General features: G+C 61.9%; 2 protein-coding genes across 9 annotated transcripts in view; one reads left to right on the top strand and one right to left on the bottom strand.

Moving 5' to 3' along the window:
- Crocc (ciliary rootlet coiled-coil, rootletin) overlaps positions 1–7395 on the top strand; it is a 44312-nt gene extending 36917 nt beyond the window's left edge. For 5 of the 7 annotated variants that reach the window (XM_027951935.2, XM_071617396.1, XM_071617398.1 and 2 more), the window contains 10 exons: positions 690–859; positions 961–1081; positions 1369–1532; positions 2733–2948; positions 3630–3854; positions 4458–4607; positions 4888–5088; positions 5243–5374; positions 6011–6190; positions 6906–7395. In XM_027951935.2, the coding sequence (XP_027807736.2) occupies positions 690–859; positions 961–1081; positions 1369–1532; positions 2733–2948; positions 3630–3854; positions 4458–4607; positions 4888–5088; positions 5243–5374; positions 6011–6190; positions 6906–6992 (1646 nt within the window). In that variant the 3' untranslated portion in view covers positions 6993–7395. The remainder of the gene's footprint in view (positions 1–689; positions 860–960; positions 1082–1368; positions 1533–2732; positions 2949–3629; positions 3855–4457; positions 4608–4887; positions 5089–5242; positions 5375–6010; positions 6191–6905) is intronic. The other 2 variants (XM_071617397.1, XM_071617399.1) reach the window with 2 other exon arrangements.
- Positions 7396–8782: 1387 nt separating this feature from the next.
- Mfap2 (microfibril associated protein 2) lies at positions 8783–14217 on the bottom strand. Of its 2 annotated transcripts, none has more exons than XM_071618688.1 (9): positions 14195–14217; positions 12129–12205; positions 11064–11150; positions 10840–10866; positions 10668–10748; positions 10483–10527; positions 9705–9792; positions 9431–9504; positions 8783–9214 (listed from the first exon to the last, which is right to left on the bottom strand). In XM_071618688.1, exons 2-9 carry the CDS (start codon positions 12163–12165, stop codon positions 9111–9113), a joined length of 543 nt encoding a protein of 180 aa, XP_071474789.1. In that variant the 5' UTR covers positions 12166–12205; positions 14195–14217; the 3' UTR covers positions 8783–9110. The 2 variants fall into 2 exon arrangements, with proteins under 2 accessions (XP_071474789.1, XP_071474788.1); XM_071618687.1 differs by having other exon boundaries at positions 11064–11153.
- Positions 14218–16353: the final 2136 nt, after the last annotated feature.

Genomic DNA, 16353 nt, shown 5'->3' on the forward strand with positions numbered 1-16353 from the left:
CTTCCAAGCTGAGTTCAGGCTTTCCGTGGGCACCAGCTGCTTAGGTTGAAATCTGGCTCTGAAATTTCTCAGCTTTGAGATTGAGCAATGGCTTCCCTGTTCTGAGCCCCACTTGCCAGCAACAGGGGTGAGCTGGTCCTTGCCTGTCGGGGTTTTTATGGGGAAGGAGAGTACGACACAGGGAAGACACTGGTCAGTGCCAGGCATACAGCAAGTGCTCAGCCCAGGGAGATGTTGAGGTGAAGAAGAATCCCCTGTGACCGGGACACTGGGGACACAGCCCTCATGGTATGCAAGGTCTAGGTGGGGAGGGGTACCAGGATCCTGAGGGTGGGTCAACTCAGGGAGCCTCTGAAGAAGCACCATAAAGAATGGGCCGGGCATAGGGAAGCCCTGAGAAGGGATAGCGTGTGCCAAGGCCCCAGGACTGGAGTGGGGAATGTTCTGGAACATAGAAGTGAGGGTGATGCAGAGTGGCCAGCCTGTATGGGGGGGGAGGATAACCCTGGGTAGGCGCAGTTTCTAAGCCATGAGAAAGAAATTGGGCTAGAATCTGAGGGCCGGGGGGTCTAGTAAAGGTCCTTGAGCAAGAGGGTAGGTGACCCAGGCGTGCTTTGTGGGCAACAGGGAAGGGATGGGTGTGAACCGTGCGGTGGCTGCTGCAGACCTGAGCGTGTCTTCTCTTCTAGGAAGCGGGGAGGCACTTAATAGCCCCAGCCCCTTGGAACGCAGCCCAGGGTCCCAGCCCCCTTCCCCAGGACCTGCCACCTCCCCAGTCCCTCCAGACCTTGACCCAGAGGCAGTGCGGGGGGCCCTCCGGGACTTCCTGCAGGAGCTACGGAGCTCTCAGAAGGAGCGGGTGAGGCTGGCTAGGAGCGGCTGGGCAGGGAAGCCAGGGCCCCTGATGGGCCACCGGTTGTAGAGCAGGAGTCTCCCCTTTGTCCCCCATCGGGGCTGTAGGATGAACTTCGGGCCCAGACGAGTACCCTGAGTCGACAGCTGGCTGAGACGGAGGCTGAGAGAGACAGTGCGGCCTCCCGGGCCAGGCAGCTGCAGAAGGTGATGGCCGAGAGAGAAGAGGGTGAGCTTGACCCTCGGGGTCCCACTTTGTTCTGTTGTGCTCGGAGCAGAGAGGTGGGAGGCTGGGGATTCACCCGAGTGGCTCTTGAGCCCCCCCTGCCCTATAACCTGGTGCAGGCTGTCTCCTCCAGGTTGCCCTCCCTGCTCAGCCCACCTGTGTCCAGACCCGCAGACCCTCTGGGGTGCAGACAGGCGGACCTGTGGTGGGTGAGGTGAGGGCCACTGTCCAGTGGCCCGGAAAGGCCTCGGGGCATGCCTCCATGCTAATGGGCTGGGTGGTGACCACAGCTCGGCGCACCGTGGACGGGCAGCTGAGCAGGGTCCAGGCTGAGCTGGCACTGCAGGAGGAGAGTGTGCGGCGCAGCGAGCGGGAGCGCGGAGCCACGCTGGACCAGGTGGCTGCCCTGGAGAGGAGCCTGCAGGCCGCGGAGAGTGAGCTCCGGGCAAGCCAGGTGGGCAGGCCCTGGGTCCAGCAGGAGGGGTCCTGTGCGCCTGGGTGGGTAATCGAGTGCTGCCACAACTGCACCCGGCCGTCCTGAGTCTGTGCAGCCCCGGGCAGTGCCAATCTTTGCCTCTTTCTACAAGGGCTCAAGTTCAGCCACTGGCAGTCAGCTCTGACCCTCAGTCTCCTCATGAGTAGGAAGGGAGAGTGGGAATCGTCCCGCAGGGATGATGCACATAGCCCCTGACCCACCGATGGTGCCCAGGGACCTCGTGTGTCTGTGAAGAGTCACCTTAGTCATATTCCGGGGGTTGCATGTGTCTGGGACATGTGTACCCTTGGGCATGTGTGTGTCTGGTGCTGGGGCAAGACAAGCAGGCCCTGGGGTACTAATCCAGGCTGCTGAAGCCTTGAGTCTCTTACAGCCAAAGCTACCCTGTTCTCTGCCCTCTCCCAGCCCTCCATTGCGGCCCTGCAGCCCACTCGCTGCCTCTGGCTGGGGGCCAAGGTGGAGCTGGATTGTTGTGTCTGCGGCTTCGGCTCTGGCCTGGGGCCCGCAGCCACAGGGGCCCGGGAGGAGGCCAGGAACAAAGCTGGTCGGGAGCCAGAGTGGGGCCTTGAGCCAGGCAGGGCAGGATTGGGGCCCTGAGCAGGCAGGAGAGGGGCCAGGCATGGGGCAGAGTGTGGGGAGGCTGTAGTAGCACCCCTGAGACCCCCTGGCTCCAGGGTGGTTATGTGGACTAAGGACCTCTGGCCTGTCTTCCAGTGCTACCCCCAGTCCCCGAGCCCTCTTTACTACCTGGCCCCCAAGCAGGGGAGGGTAGAGGGTCAGCCTGCGACCCAAACGGTGGGTTCACACGGCACGGCCCTGCACACGCAGCTCAGAGCCCACCTCTGAGAGGCGTCCATGAGCAGAAGGCCTCGAGTCTGCATTTGTAGGCCCACCCCAGGGCTTCTTGGGGCACCCAGTTTTACCCCTGGACCAGTTTAGTCTCTTCCCTACACACGTGTGAAGCGGGGCCAGAGAGTGGGGGAGCCCCAGGTCACAGCACCTGCTGGACTGAGCCCAAGCTGAAGGTGCTCCGGAGTCCTCACGTCCGCTCGTCCTGTGAGCGCGCGGGGAGACTGAGGCCCCCAGGGGGCCACGGGGTGCGAGGGGTGTGGGGCGGGGTGGGGGTGACGCACCCGGCCTGAGCCTGCGCACCTGCAGGAGAAGATCAGCAAGCTGAGGGGCGACGGCGCAAAGCTGGAGAGTGACAAGCGGCGCCTGAAGGAGGTGCTGGACGCCTCCGAGAGCCGCGCCATCAAGCTCGAGCTGCAGCGGCGCGCCCTCGAGGGGGAACTGCAGCGCAGCCGCCTGGGCCTGAGTGACCGCGAGGCTCAGGCCCAGGTCCTCCAGGATCGGGTGGACTCCCTGCAGAGACAGGTGTGTCCCTCTCCTCCAGACCATCTGCACGCCCTGTGCCAAGCAGGTCGATTCTCCGGCAGTGCTGTGGGGCAAGTGTTATTAGCACCCCCACTTCACAGATGGACAAGTGGAGGTCAGAAAGGGGATGTCCTTGTCCATCACAGCTAATGAAAGAGCCAGTATTAGAATTCAGGACTGATGACAGAATGTGTACCCAGGAAACATGGGACAAGTCAGAAATGTGGATTTCTTTCTTTTCCCTTTTTGTCTTGGCTGCTAGGGAGCTCACTCTAACTGGAATGTTCAGTTACTCAACATTTCTACATGGACATCCACCAAAGTCAAAACCAGAAAACTTTAGGTTTATGGTTATTCCTTTCTCCCATAGTAGGGGAGGAGAAGGGATTGAGGACAGGGAGGAGATAATGGACTCTCAACACTGGTAGTTCCCCAGCGGTGGGGTGGGGCCCAGGTTGCAGTGGACAGGGCCAACAGGATTGCATGGGAACAGTGGGTGTCAGTGAGGAGTGGTGCCCAGGGGCCTCGTGTGTCTGTGAAGAGCCACCTTAGTCATATTCGGGGGGTTGCATGTGTCTGGGACATGTGTACCCCTGGGAGGTGGGAGAACTGGGGTGGGGCAGGCCTGATGGAGGTCAGAGTGGGAGCCGAGCCCCTGAACCAACCCATGTGTCCTGCCAGGTGGCAGACAGCGAGGTGAAGGCGGGGACCTTGCAGCTGACGGTGGACCGGCTGAATGGGGCCCTGGCCAAGGTGGAGGAGAGTGAGGGTGTCCTGAGAGAGAAGGTGCAGTGCCTGACAGAAGCCCTGTCCCAGAGCAGCGCCAGCCTCAGCAGCACCCAGGACAAGAATCTGCAGCTGCAGAAAGCCCTGACTGCCTGTGAGCATGACCGCCTGGTGCTCCAGGTACGCCGGGGTCTGCGGGGGAGGCTGGCGGGAGCCGGGTGTGATAGAAGACCACCAGGCCTGGGAGAGGGCCAGCCGGGGGAGCTGTCAGCAGGGAGTGCTCAGGAGCCAGGCCATGAGAGAGAGCTCTGAGGGGGGTCGGGGTCAATGGAACACAGCCATTCAGAGTAGGCTGTGGGTGCATGCCTGCTAGTGTAGGCTTGGGGGAACCCAGGTGCCACATTCATGGAGGGAATTGGGATGTGATGGCTGCACCCTGTACAGGTCAGTGGACAGGCTCATCCTCCAGGCAAATGACTACCTGTTGCTGGACACATGGCTCATGCCTATAATCCCAGTGCCTCAGGAGGCTGAGGCAGGAGGATTGTAGGTTCAAGGCCAGCCTCCACAACTTAGCAAGATCCTAAGCAACCTAGTGAGAAACGATAAATAAAAAGGGCTGGGATGTAGCTCAGTGGTAGAGTGCCCTGGGTTCGATCCCCAGGATTCACACACAAAGACTGTTGTATGGGCTGTGAACCTTCCCAGAGGTACAGAGCAGAGGGGAGCCCTTTGCCCTAGGGCTCTTTGGCTGGCCTGGCACCATCAGTCCCTGTCCCCCAGGAACGACTGGACGCTGCCCGGCAGGCGTTGTCTGAAGCACGCAAGCAGAGCGGCAGCCTGGGCGAGCAGGTGCAGACCATGCGGGGTGAGCTGGCAGACCTGGAGCTGCAGCGGGCGGAGGCCGAGGGCCAGCTGCAGCAGCTGCAGGAGGTGAGGGCCGGCTGGGCCGCCTCTGTCCCCAGGACTGTGAGGCCCTTGGGATGGCATAGGGACCTTCCAGTCAGCTCAGCCTCATCCCCAACCCGGCCAGCCTCCTCTGAGGAAGCTTGGTTCATAAGGGACGTCTCCGTCTGCACTCAGTGACAGTCTCCCAGATGGGCCCCACAGTGGCTGCCACCTGAGTGGGCATGGTGGACCAGCATTGCTATCTGCAAGCTTCAGGTGGCTGCACAGGCCCGAGGTTGAGGGTCCTGCCTGGCGTGTGCTGCAGGTGCTGCGGCAGCGGCAGGAGAGCGAGGCCGCGGCTCTGCGTGCGGCCCAGAAGCTGCAGGAGGAGCGGCGGCTGCTGCAGGAGCGCCTGGGCAGCCTGCAGCGAGCCCTGGCCCAGCTGGAAGTGGAGAAGCGGGAGGTGGAGCGCTCAGCCCTGCGGCTGGAGAAGGACCGTGTGGCCCTCAGGAGGACACTGGACAAGGTGGGCTGCTCCAGGCTCCCCTCACTGCCCATGGCGTCTGGCCGTGGTGGTCTTGGCTTTACGTCCCATAGTCTGCGGCCTTGTGGCTAGGCTATCCCGCTGAGGTCTGGGACCTGGGGGCCCCCTGAGCCCTCTCCCTGTGCTGGCCCCCCAGGTGGAGCGGGAGAAGCTTCGCAGTCACGAGGACACAGTGCGGCTGAGTGCAGAGAAGGGCCGCTTGGACCGCACACTCTCTGGGGCTGAGCTGGAGCTGGCGGAGGCCCAGAGGCAGATCCAGCAGCTGGAGGTCTGGCCCTGCCCACCCAGCACAACCTTCTCCCCTCCAGCCCCTCCCCCGCCCGAGGTAGCTCCTGTCCCAGGTGGAGCTGATGGTCAGCCAGCCCAGGGCTCTCAGTCCCTAGGCTCAGGGAGGTGCCCCAGCTGTCCTGGAGGGAAGTCTGCCCCCAGGAGGAAGGAAATGACACTGAAGGCCTGTTAGCACGGGAGCCTGTGCGTTCAGGTGTGCTGTGAACAGGTGGGGAGATGTGAGTGTCCGTAGAGGTTTTCTTGTGCGTGTAACATGAATCTCATGCACGGATGTAGTGTGTGGCCTACGTGTGTTTGTGTGATGTTTTCACGTATGTCGGTGTGTGTAAGAATTTGGAGTTTTTGCTTATACACCTGCATCTGTGTGGATAGGTATTTACATGCTTGCTTTTGTTGCTGTGCACACGGGCCTGCCTCCATGTTTGACTGTCTGTATGTGCCTGAGTGGGGCCACTGGGTCCTGACCCAGGATTTGCAGGCTGCGGGCCATTGAGGTGGGGGCAAGCCAGGATTTCCCTGTGTCTCCCACCTGCACGGGCTGTGCCTCAGGGCGGAGCTGGACACCTGACAGCACACAGGCTGGGCTAGAACCCTGAGTAGTGGTTCCTCCCCACAGGCCCAGGTGGTGGCCCTGGAGCAGAACCAGGGCCAGGCTCAGCCAGAGGCAGATGGACAGCAACGGCTGGAGCTGCAGCAGGAGTTGGAGCGCCTGCGCAGTGCCCGGGTGCAGACTGAGCGCACGCTGGAGGCCCGGGAGCGGGCCCATCGCCAGCAGGTGCGAGGGCTGGAGGAGCAGGTACACAGGCCTCCCCGGGAAGATGGGCCGGGAGGGACGTACATGGCTCAGGGAGAGGGCTGGTCACAACCTGGCAGTCACCACTGATGCCTTCTGGAACCTGAAAAGAGCTGGGGTGGGTCAGTGCTGGTATGGGCCATGGTTGGCCAGGGGCCAGTGAAGCCACTGGGACTCAGTTCCTCCCTGCCAGGAGCGCTCTAGCTCAGGCCCAGGCAGGTCCCCTCCCTGGGTGGCACAGGTGGCCTTAGCAGCTCCAGCCTCAATTTCCCCTCAACAACTTGGGATCCCAGGAGAAAGGAGGCTTCTTGCTGCGAGCACCAGCAGAAGTCCAGGGCTGGTCCTCACTGGTCAGCTTAGACCACATGGCCCTTGCTGACCATGTCTGATGCAGTGGTGTCTGTAGGCCCAGCTGCTCTGATAGGTCCAGTCTGGTTACGTGTCCAACCTCAAGTCTGAGCTAAAACCAGGCCCACCCAAATGACAATGGGGATAAGGATGGAGCCCCTAAAGATGGCAGAGAGTTAAACACCTGACTCTGCTGCAAGGGACAGAATGCGAGGAAGCACATGTCTGGCTCTGAGGACAGCAGGCAGGCCTCTTCTGCAGCACGCCGCATTGGGGCCCAGTGTGCCTGAGAGCCCCTCTGCCCGTTTTCTCCCTTCCTCTGAAACCAGGCTGGGCCAGGGGCTGCCCTGACCTTCCTGTTCCTCCCCAGGTGTCTACACTGAAGGGGCAGCTGCAGCAGGAGCTGTGGAGGGGCCCAGCATGCTTCTCCCCACCCTGCGGCCCTCCAGAGAAGTGAGCCTTCCCCAAGAGCGGCCTGGGCCAGGAGAGGGGCCTCTGCAGCACAACCCACCCAGGGCCTGGGCGAGGGTGGGGTGGGGTGGAGGCAGGTGGCAGTGCCGAGGGCAGGGTGCCCACTCTAGGCCACACGTAGCAGTGGCTTCACCCCAGCCCCCTTCTTAGGGACAGCCACTCTAGATCACAGCATCCTCGGGAGAGCGGCCGAGCCAAAGCCAGGGGTCAGGGAAAGCCCTGGTCTCTGGAGCAGGGGTTCGTAGGGAGGAGGCAGGGTCAGAGCCCCAGCCCTGACTGGCTTCCCAGGGGTCTCAGCCTTAGTTCCGAGAGTGTCAGGAATTCCTCAGAGAGCGCAGAGTCCTTGTATTTTTGTACCTTTTTATATAATGTTACTATTGAGAACTGTTGTGTTGTTTTGTGACAAGACTCCATTTTCTACGACGGTTTATACAGAAGTGCCCTTTTTCTGTTTTTGTGTATCAGGGATTGAACCCAGGAGCACTCAACCACTGAGCCACATCCCCAACCTATTTCATTTGTTTTTTTTTTTTTAATTTTTTAGTTGTAGTTGGACACAACACCTTTATTTCACTTGTTTATTTTTATGTGGTGCTGAGGATCGAACCCAGGGTCTCGCACATGCGAGGTGAGCGCTCTACTGCTGAGCCACAGCCCAGCCCCCTATTTCATTTTTATTTTGAGGCAGGGTCTCCCTGAGTTGTTTAGGGCCTCGATAAATTGCTGAGGCTGGCTTTGAACTGGTGATCCTCCTGCCTCAGCCTCCCCAGCCGCTGGGGTAAAGGGATTTGCCTCCAACCCCAGCTGAGGTACCCCTTTTTAGTACTATCTCTGTGTGCCTCCAGTGCCTGGGGGGGGTCTGGGCAGGAGGGATGGGGCACTCTGGGGAGAGCTGGGAGGCACAGCTCTTCCTTACCCCTGTGGGGGTAAGGAATCGAGCAGATGAGGAGACTAACCCAGCCCACTTCACAGATGAGGCTGTGGGGGCTCGGGGCCGGCCGGGTCTCTCCAGCCCAACCTCTCTTGTGCCTTTCTGCAGCCCTCCTTGGGACAGGGCCCACTGCTGGACAGTGGCAGGCCTCCTGGGTGGCGTGATGAGCAAGGGCGGACTTGGGAGTGAATGCAGGGTCTCGCCCTGGGGGTGACGCTGGGCAGAGCTCCTTCGTGCCTCAGCCTCAGTGTGTTCGTGTGTCAGACGGGAGCCTGCTGAAGGGGCCTGGGGGGTGCAGTGCTGCTGCTGGGGTGTCTCAAGGACATACTCCCCTCCCCCTCCCCCTCCCCATCCTCCAGAGCCCAGTAGCCAGATCCTGCTCTGCCTCTGCCTCAGAGCGCTGGACGGCCACTTGGTGCCTGTGGGCAGTTACCTCTGCAGTTTAGGCTAGTGACTGCGCCTGGCACAGAGGGCTGTTGGGAGGGCTCAGGAGCAGCCTTGGGGCCGAGGTGGGGGATTCATCGTGCTCGCCCATTTCTGTCCTCGCAATGTCATCGGCCTCCCCTGGGTCTCAGGTCTACCTACCTTGACCTGAAGCTGGTGGGCAAGGAGGCAGGGCTGGGACTGGAAGCAAGGCTACCTGTCACCCAAACGTCCCCTTCTCTCCAGGGGCTAGGAGGCTTCTCTGTGGGGACAGGTGGCGCTGGAGGCAACAGGCTCTCCCCTCTTGCCTGGACTGAAAAAGCGACTCTGGAACTTTTGTAAAAACTTGTTTTAATTTTGTATAAAACGAAGGTGGTCCACGCCTGGGGGCTGCAGGAAATCCAAGCAGACCGCTAGGGCGAGGGGCACAGCCTACCTCTGGGGACTGTCAAGGGGGGACTGTCCTCAGAGGGACTGACAAGGCACATCAGGACCCAGGGCCCACTTAGAGGCCTGGATGCCCCACCCAGGGGGTGGAGGCTGGGCAGCAGGGGCCCCCACTGTGCCCTGGGAGTGGCCACAGGCTGGGGGCAGGGCCTGAGGCAGCACAGCTCGGGATCCCCAGGGCTGCAGTCCACTAACTTGACAGAATAAAAGGGGAGTTGGGACGGGAAGAAGAGCACCAGGTCAGGCAGGGCCCGAGGCTCCAAGAGCCGAGCAGGGTTCAGGGCTCTGGGCACCAGCTCCACCCTAGCAGCCCCCGCAGCTCCTGGCACACGAGGCTGCCACAGACTGGCACAGGCCACTGCTGGCCATCACACCACATTTGGAGAACTTGTCCCGACATAGGTCAGCTGTTGGGGGGACAGGAAGGAAGTGGGTGAGGGTGGGGGGTGTGATGGGAACTGCTGTCCCCCAGGTCTCTTGGGGGTTCTGAGGATGAAGTGGCAGGGAGGGGCGCTCCTGGTGCCCTTCAAGCGAGCCCAGCACGTGGCCTCCTGAATGGACCCACTGGGGCCAGCAGCTGCTGGAAAATGAAGGGGGTGCAGGGAGGGGAGATGGGCTCTTACCTCGGAGGAGCTCCTCATGGGCACACACTGTGCGGACACAGATCTCCTTGTTGACCACGTACACACGGCGGAGGCTGAGGGGACAGGTCGGGAGAGGTGTCAGCCCCACTTTTACCTGTCCCCACTGGGCCCAGGCCCACCCTCAGAGTTGAGCTCCTTTTTAGGATTCATGGTCCCCAAACTCCCACCTTGGCTACCCAGAGCCGTTCCCTGCCCCTGCTGCTGCCTCCACGTGCCCTCCGCACTGTCCCGGGGTGTGCCCGCCGGTGCCCACCTGTAGAAGCAGACCTCGTTGAGACACTGTTTGCAGGGCTTATGGATGGAGTAGAGGCGGGTGCACGGGTACTGTTCCTCACGGCAGTCTGGGGGACAGACGGGACCACGCTTGAGGCTCAGCTGGAGGGTAGCCCCAACCTTGCCTACCTGACAAGACAAGCACTCTCAAGTCTCTAGGTGCCCCACGCCCCCAGGCCCAGCCAGATACCCACGCATGCCCAGTGCTCATGGCTTTGCTGGACCTTCCGGGCTGCTCGATTTCATGTAACATCCTAATAATTTCAGAAGCTCATACTCCAACACAAGTTCAAACACATCTTCACACCCACCCTGTGGCCTCACAAGTCCACACCCACTCAAAAGCAGACACGCAAGTGCTCGGAGGAACCTGCACTCAGCAACTCAAATGAGGCTACCGAGTCTCATGCCAACTCTCAGGCTCTTGGCTGGACACTGCTCAGCCAGCCTGGGACCTTCTCTGCCTGGCCACAGGCACACCCGGTCTCTCTTCTGGCAGGAAGCCCCCTCTTGCACACCCCCTGCCCCTCCCAGTGTCTGAGGAGAGGGCCTCTGGCCAGGCCCATGGCAGGTGGTGGGAGTCTCCCAGAGCTGGGGGTGGGCGCTGGAGATAGACTGGAGGGTGGGGGGCTGCCGGCTTGCCCCACCCCCCCACATTAGTACCCGCAGCCCACAGGGCCCCAAACAGCAGTCCTGCCAGCACCACGGCCAGGGAGCAGAGCATGCCTCCATTTCTCCAGCTTCTAGAAAGCTCTTACCAAGAGGCCCTGGCTCCGTGGGCTCCGTCTCCACATTTCCAGGTTCTGGTGTAGAAAGAGGCAGGCAGGAGTCACTGGGTGGGGTCTATTCAGAGCAGGGGGTCACCTCTCAGCCCCTCAGCCCGGGGCACAGACCTACTCCCAGGGTTGACAGGGAGCTCAAGTGGGAGGAGCTTGTGGCCTACCTGGGGTGGGGGCTGGGATGACCTCCTGTTGGACTTGCTGCTGGGACTGGAACTGCTCCTCAGGGGACCGAGAACTCACCTCTGCATTGGGATGATCAGGGTGTCTGCTTCCCCTTCCCTTCCTGGGTCCCCAAGGGCTCCCCCACCCCAGCTGCCTGCCCCAGCCCTATACCTTGGTAATCGTAGTAGTCTGGCTGGTCTGAAAGCGAAAAGGAAGGTGCAATTGGTGCAGGTCAGGCTGGTCCCCTGCCCCCAGGAGGTTGCCAAGGAGCCACAAGCCAGACCAAAGGATTCAAGTGGTCCTACCCCACCGACCCCCAGCTGAGCCATGCATTTCTGGGGCTTGGTTTTGACATGGCAGGGCTGGGGGACACCTCGGGGAGGCACAGCCCTTACCGATCTGGTCATTGTAGTGGGCGTACTGGACATGGTCCGGAAATGGGGGCAGAGGGTCCAGGTCATATTGGCCCTGAGCCAGCAGGCCTGCTGAGGAAGCACAGCATATGGGTGCCCGCAAAGGACGACAAGGGGCCCAGGACATTTCTGGGAAGGCAGATGGAGGTCACAGGGCACTCCTGGACTCAAGGCTTCAAACCCCTTCCTCTCCCGCACAGGCCCACAGCTCCTTGGTCTTGCGTCACCCCCCTGACCTCACCGGGCCCCTCCCCTCACTGCCTCCTGCTGCCTCAGGTCCTTTGCCTCCCTCAGGACTCACCTGAACTGTCAGCTCTGCTGAGGGGCACCCCTGGCCCCCCACCCTCCTGCTTATTCCACCACAGCACTGAACACACCCTGGAGTTCATCCCATCTACGTAGCTACAGCCGGCCTCTCTTCCCTAGCTTAGCAGCCTGATAAGGGCAGGGATCTGTCTGCCAAGTCCATTGCTGTGTCCCCGGGGCCTAACCCAGAGCCTGCACATAGTAAGAAATGAACATGTTTATTGAGTGAATGAATGACTGTTAAGACCTTGCAAGGCCTTTGCAGTCCCCATCTAACCAATAGGTCACCGCTATATAGGGCGGAAGGGCCCCCAAATGCATCTAGAACCCAGGTTTCCGGACCCCCTGCCTCTGCATGCCCCACTCCTGCACACTGGCTCCGATAGTGATAAGAAGACGAGCCTGGATCCTGGGGCCTCGAGTGAGCCCATCCTCCAGAACCCTGCCTGCCTGATGCTGTGGAAGGTTGGGGGACAGAATCCTGGCCTCAAGGCATGACAAACACTCCCTGTGAGCTCCCTTGACAACTCCCACCCCCAGTAAGGATCACCATGTTCAAGGTCAACCTGAGAAACTTAGACTCGGTTGTAAAGTAAAAAATAAAAAGGGCTGGGATGTGAGTCAGTGGTAGAGCACCCCGGGTTGAATCCCCAGTGCCAAAAAACCAAGATCAACAAGAAACCAACCAAACCCCCCACTGCACTCCACCAGGCAGCCACCGCTACTCCAGTGGTCACTCACCAGGCAGGCACAGCAGGAAGAGGTAGGCAGCTCTCATGGCCTCGGAGTAAGGAGGTTGGGGTGGTTTCAGAGGACAGCTAGGGGGACAGGAGCAGAAAGCTGCACCCAAGCTTGATAACCCAGGGCCACAGAGCCACCTCGGTCCCAGAATTCAGCCTGGAGAAGGCACTTTAACAGAAGCCAGGCACTGGAGGACAGGGCTGGGGTGGGGCTGCTTTGGAGGAGCCTGTGTGGCAGGGCAGGAGGGGCTTCCGACCTGGCTCCAGGGCTGATCCTGACAAATGAACAGACCCCACCTTGCCCTGTGCACTAAAGGGACATTTCTACAGCCGCCCCCCACCCCCACCCCACACAGCCTGGCTGTTCTCTCCCTGGCTGCACCCCCGCTAGGTCCAGCCCCTCCGTGGGTGCCTGGATCCCAGGCGCGTCCAAGGGGCACCAGCCCTGCAGCCAGCCCCACAGCCCCCACTAAGCATTTTGCCAGGTCTGCCACCTGTTCCCAATTAGCCCCTGGGCCCTGCGTATGCTGCTCAGCAGGAAACCACGTGCATGTGGGCCTGAGGGGCCCCAGAGCAGCCAGGGCTGGGCAGGGCTCCCAGCCCCCAGAACTCTCCTGCCAGGATTCAGGCCCCCCCAGACCTGGCTGTCTTTACCCCAGACTCACGAGACTGAGGTTTATTTGTCTGCAGCAGGAAGCACTTAGGAGGAGCCTGAGGAGGCTCTGTGGGCCCTGGCTTTGTGGCACTAGGGGTGGTGATGTCACCCAGCCCAGGGGTCCTGCATCCCCTGATGAGTATGACAAGTGTGTGATGGGGGGGGAGGCGAGAGCATTGGCCCAGGGCTCTCACTGGGTTCATGCCATTTAGAAACGCCTGGAGTCCAGCCTCCAGTCTTGGTTACAAAGAGGGCTTGGTGGAGCCTCCAGGTCCCCCTGTCCTGCTCCAGCTCAGTGGAGGGTGACCTCAAGACTGTCAGCCTACTGCAGGGAGATCTGTGAAGACACAGTCTCCTCCATCCAGCAGGGCCCCCTCCCCGCCCAGCACAGGAAGTTCTTCAGACAGCTAACTGGAAACCCAAACTTAGCTGGATATCCCCCCCTCCCCCTGGAAAAGGCAGAGAAGGGGTTAGAAACAGGGTCTCTGGGCCCAATTTCTCCCAAACTGAGGCTTCTCGGACCCCATTCCCATCCCAAGCATTCAATGTGGGGTGGCTTGGGGGCCAGAAGCAGGACTCACACATCCCAGTTCTAGAAACCCTTGGCTTCCTCATCGCAGGGGGACCACCATCCCTCACCCATGGTGGCGGCAGCCAGGCCAGCTGGAGCTGTCACCTCTCAGGAGGAGTTCCTGAGTGGGGGCATGAGGAGGCCTCAAGAGGCTGGGGGAGGCCCCTGCATGGAGTCCAGCACGACGGCGCCAGGCCCAGGCTTATCGAGGGCGAGGGCGGGGAGCCGGCGGGCTAGGGAAGGGCCGTCGAAGGGGAGTAGCGGATCCCTCGCAGGGGACCACGTCTCCAAGCGTCCGGACCATGGTCTTGGGGGCTGGGGGCGCAGAACTGCCCCCCACCGGCTGCCGCCGCCTCCCCCCGCCCGCGCCGTGCAGGCTGCGGGGACCAGCGGCCCCCGGGCTGGCCGCGGCCCAGGGAGGGCCCTGCCCGCTGCGGAGGCCGGGCCGGGCTGGGGTCCCGCGGAAACCGGACGCCGCCGCACAGCTGGGAACAATCAGCCGCGGGCGCCGCGCTCCCCGCTGTCTCTGCTCTTTGTCTCCGCGGCTCTGTCTCGGCCGCTCCCGCGACCCCCGCCCGCCACGTTCGGCCCTCCCGGGAACGAGACCGGGGGTCCCGACGCCCCCACTCCTCCTCCCCCGAGCTCGGGCCCCCGGCCCTCCCCAGGTCGCGTCCTCACCCGCGGCGACCCCAAACTTTCAGGTGCCCCGAGACCCGCCCAGGAGGCCCGGGGCTCAGGGTCCCGGGCCGCCGCCCCCGGCTCGCGGCCCCGCAGCCCGCACCCCGGCCCGCCCGCGCCCGCGCCCGCCGCGGTCCCCGCGCGCCCGCCCGCGCGCGCCTACCTGTCCCGGCCACCGCGCCCGCCGCGCTCCGAGTGCGCCCGCCCGCGCCCCGCGCCCGCCCCGACGGCCGGCGCCCGCCTCCAGCCCCGGAGCCGCTGGGTCCTAACGCGAGCGGTGCCGCCCGCCGCCACGCAGCGCCCTTGGGGCTTCGGCCCCCTTCTCGGGGAGGCCCCGGGGGCGGAGGCGCCCGTGAGCGGCTCACGTCGGGCCAACGCCGCAAGCCGCGCAGAGCGCCTCTGCCCCGTCGTCACGGCTCCTCGCCGGGCGCTGGGCCCCGCGGGTGTCACCCCATTTCTCAGGAGGAAACCAAGCCTCCGCGAGGAGTGACCGAAGGCCAGGCTGCTGGAGCGCAGCCGGGTTCCCGCTGGCTCCCAGGACGCCCTCGGGCCTGGCATCCCTCCCCCGCTCCCTGCTCCCCAGCGGCCGCCCAGTCTCCCCGGCCGCCTCCTGCGCAGCAGCCGGTCTCCCGGCCCCGGGCAGGCTCTCGTAAATGGCGTGTCCTCAGCCCTGACCAGGTTCTGGTGAACCACTGGCTATTGGGCCAGGCCCCGGGAATGTCCTCAAAGCACCTCTGATCCAACAAACACCCAAACCTCTCCCAGACATGTCCCTGGAAGGCATTCCTAGTCCCTAGGGGATCCCATCTGTCTTCCCATTAACCAGACTTCTTCCTCTGCCCTCAGCCTGGCTTCCAATCCAGTGCCCAGCCAATTGCCCCTCTTACCTATCCTTGGCAGCCCTGTCCACTGTCTCTCACTGGCACCTCTTGCCTGGAGAGCCAATCTCATCTGTGTCTTTCTCCCACCTTGGCCGCGGCCCCCTTGTACTTTCTCCAGCTTCCCATGGTACCCAAGATGGAGGCTAAACTCCCCTGTGGCCTCCCAGGACTCTGCCCTTCATTATGGTCTGGCTTTGCCTCCTGTGGCTAGCCCCTCCCGCTCCTGCCCCTGGGCCTTTGCTCAGGCTGTTTGTTCCCCACTGCTTCTCCACCAGGTCCAGCCTCTCCCCTCCCCCAGAGGAGCCTCCCCTTTCTCCTCAGGACAGGTTCTCCAACTTCACTGCTGTGCTGCTTACCCATGTCTGGTTGCCCTGTGTCTTGTCCCCTTCCCCATGAGCCCTCCTGGGTCCCATGGAGGCACAGATGAGCTCTGTCCCTGCTCATCTTCAGGCTTTGCTCACCGGGCACAGGGCCAGGCTGGGAGCAGCAGGTCAGTTCCCACTGAAGAGTGAGCCTGTACCCAGCCTCCCAGGAGAGAGGGCTGGGTAGTGGGGGTGGGGGTCATAGGTCCCCTGCCTCTGGGGCAGTCTTCAGCCCTGCCCTGCCTGTCCCCGAGAGCCTAGGCCTGAGGCAGGGGTGACAGTTGGGGTGTAGGCTGGGAGGCGAGCGGAAACACCCTGATAGGGGCCCTGACTGCCCATCTTATCCACTTGTGCCCTGCTCCCACCTCCTTCCCCTCAGTTCCTGTTAGGCAGGGACTTCTGTTCCCAGTGCTCCTTTGTCAAATGAACGAAGGTGGATATCTGTACCTGCCCCCACCTGAGGGAGGGCCTTTATCACCTGGACAGCAGAGGTCCCCAGCCCTCCCTGGCTTCCCTTGGCCTTCCCTACCTCAACCCCAATCCCTCTGAGGTAGGAGAGGGGGAAACCGAGGCCCCCTAGGTTGGGACTGTTTTATTTGCTCCCCGCTTTAGCCTTGGGCCTGGCCCCTGCCGGGTAGCTGCTGAGGGAAGGGGAGGAATTTGACTAGGTCTCTCCAAGTCTGCCCACGGCTCCTTAAGCACCATCTTCTAGCTGGGTGCAGTGACGCACACCTGTAATCCCAGCAACTCGAGACACTGAGGCAGGAGGGTCTCAAGTTCAAAGCCAACCTCAACCACTTAGGCCCTCATCAACTTAGCAAGACCCTCCAAGGGCAGGGGCCGTGGCTCAGTGATTAAATACCCCTGGGTTCAATGCCTGTTATCAAAAAACAAAGGGCTGGGGCTGTGGCTCAGTGGGAGAGCGTTGCTTAGCATGTGTGAGGCACTGGGTTCCATTCTCAGCACCACATATAAACAAACAAAATAAAGGAAAAAATAAACAAATTAAATAAAGGCGTTCTGTCCATACACAACTACAAAAAAAAAAGTCTTTCGCCCTGAACTGTGGCTGGCTGGGG

Source organism: Marmota flaviventris, chromosome 10, assembly GCF_047511675.1.
Source record: "Marmota flaviventris isolate mMarFla1 chromosome 10, mMarFla1.hap1, whole genome shotgun sequence".
NCBI classification, from domain to species: domain Eukaryota; kingdom Metazoa; phylum Chordata; class Mammalia; order Rodentia; family Sciuridae; genus Marmota; species Marmota flaviventris.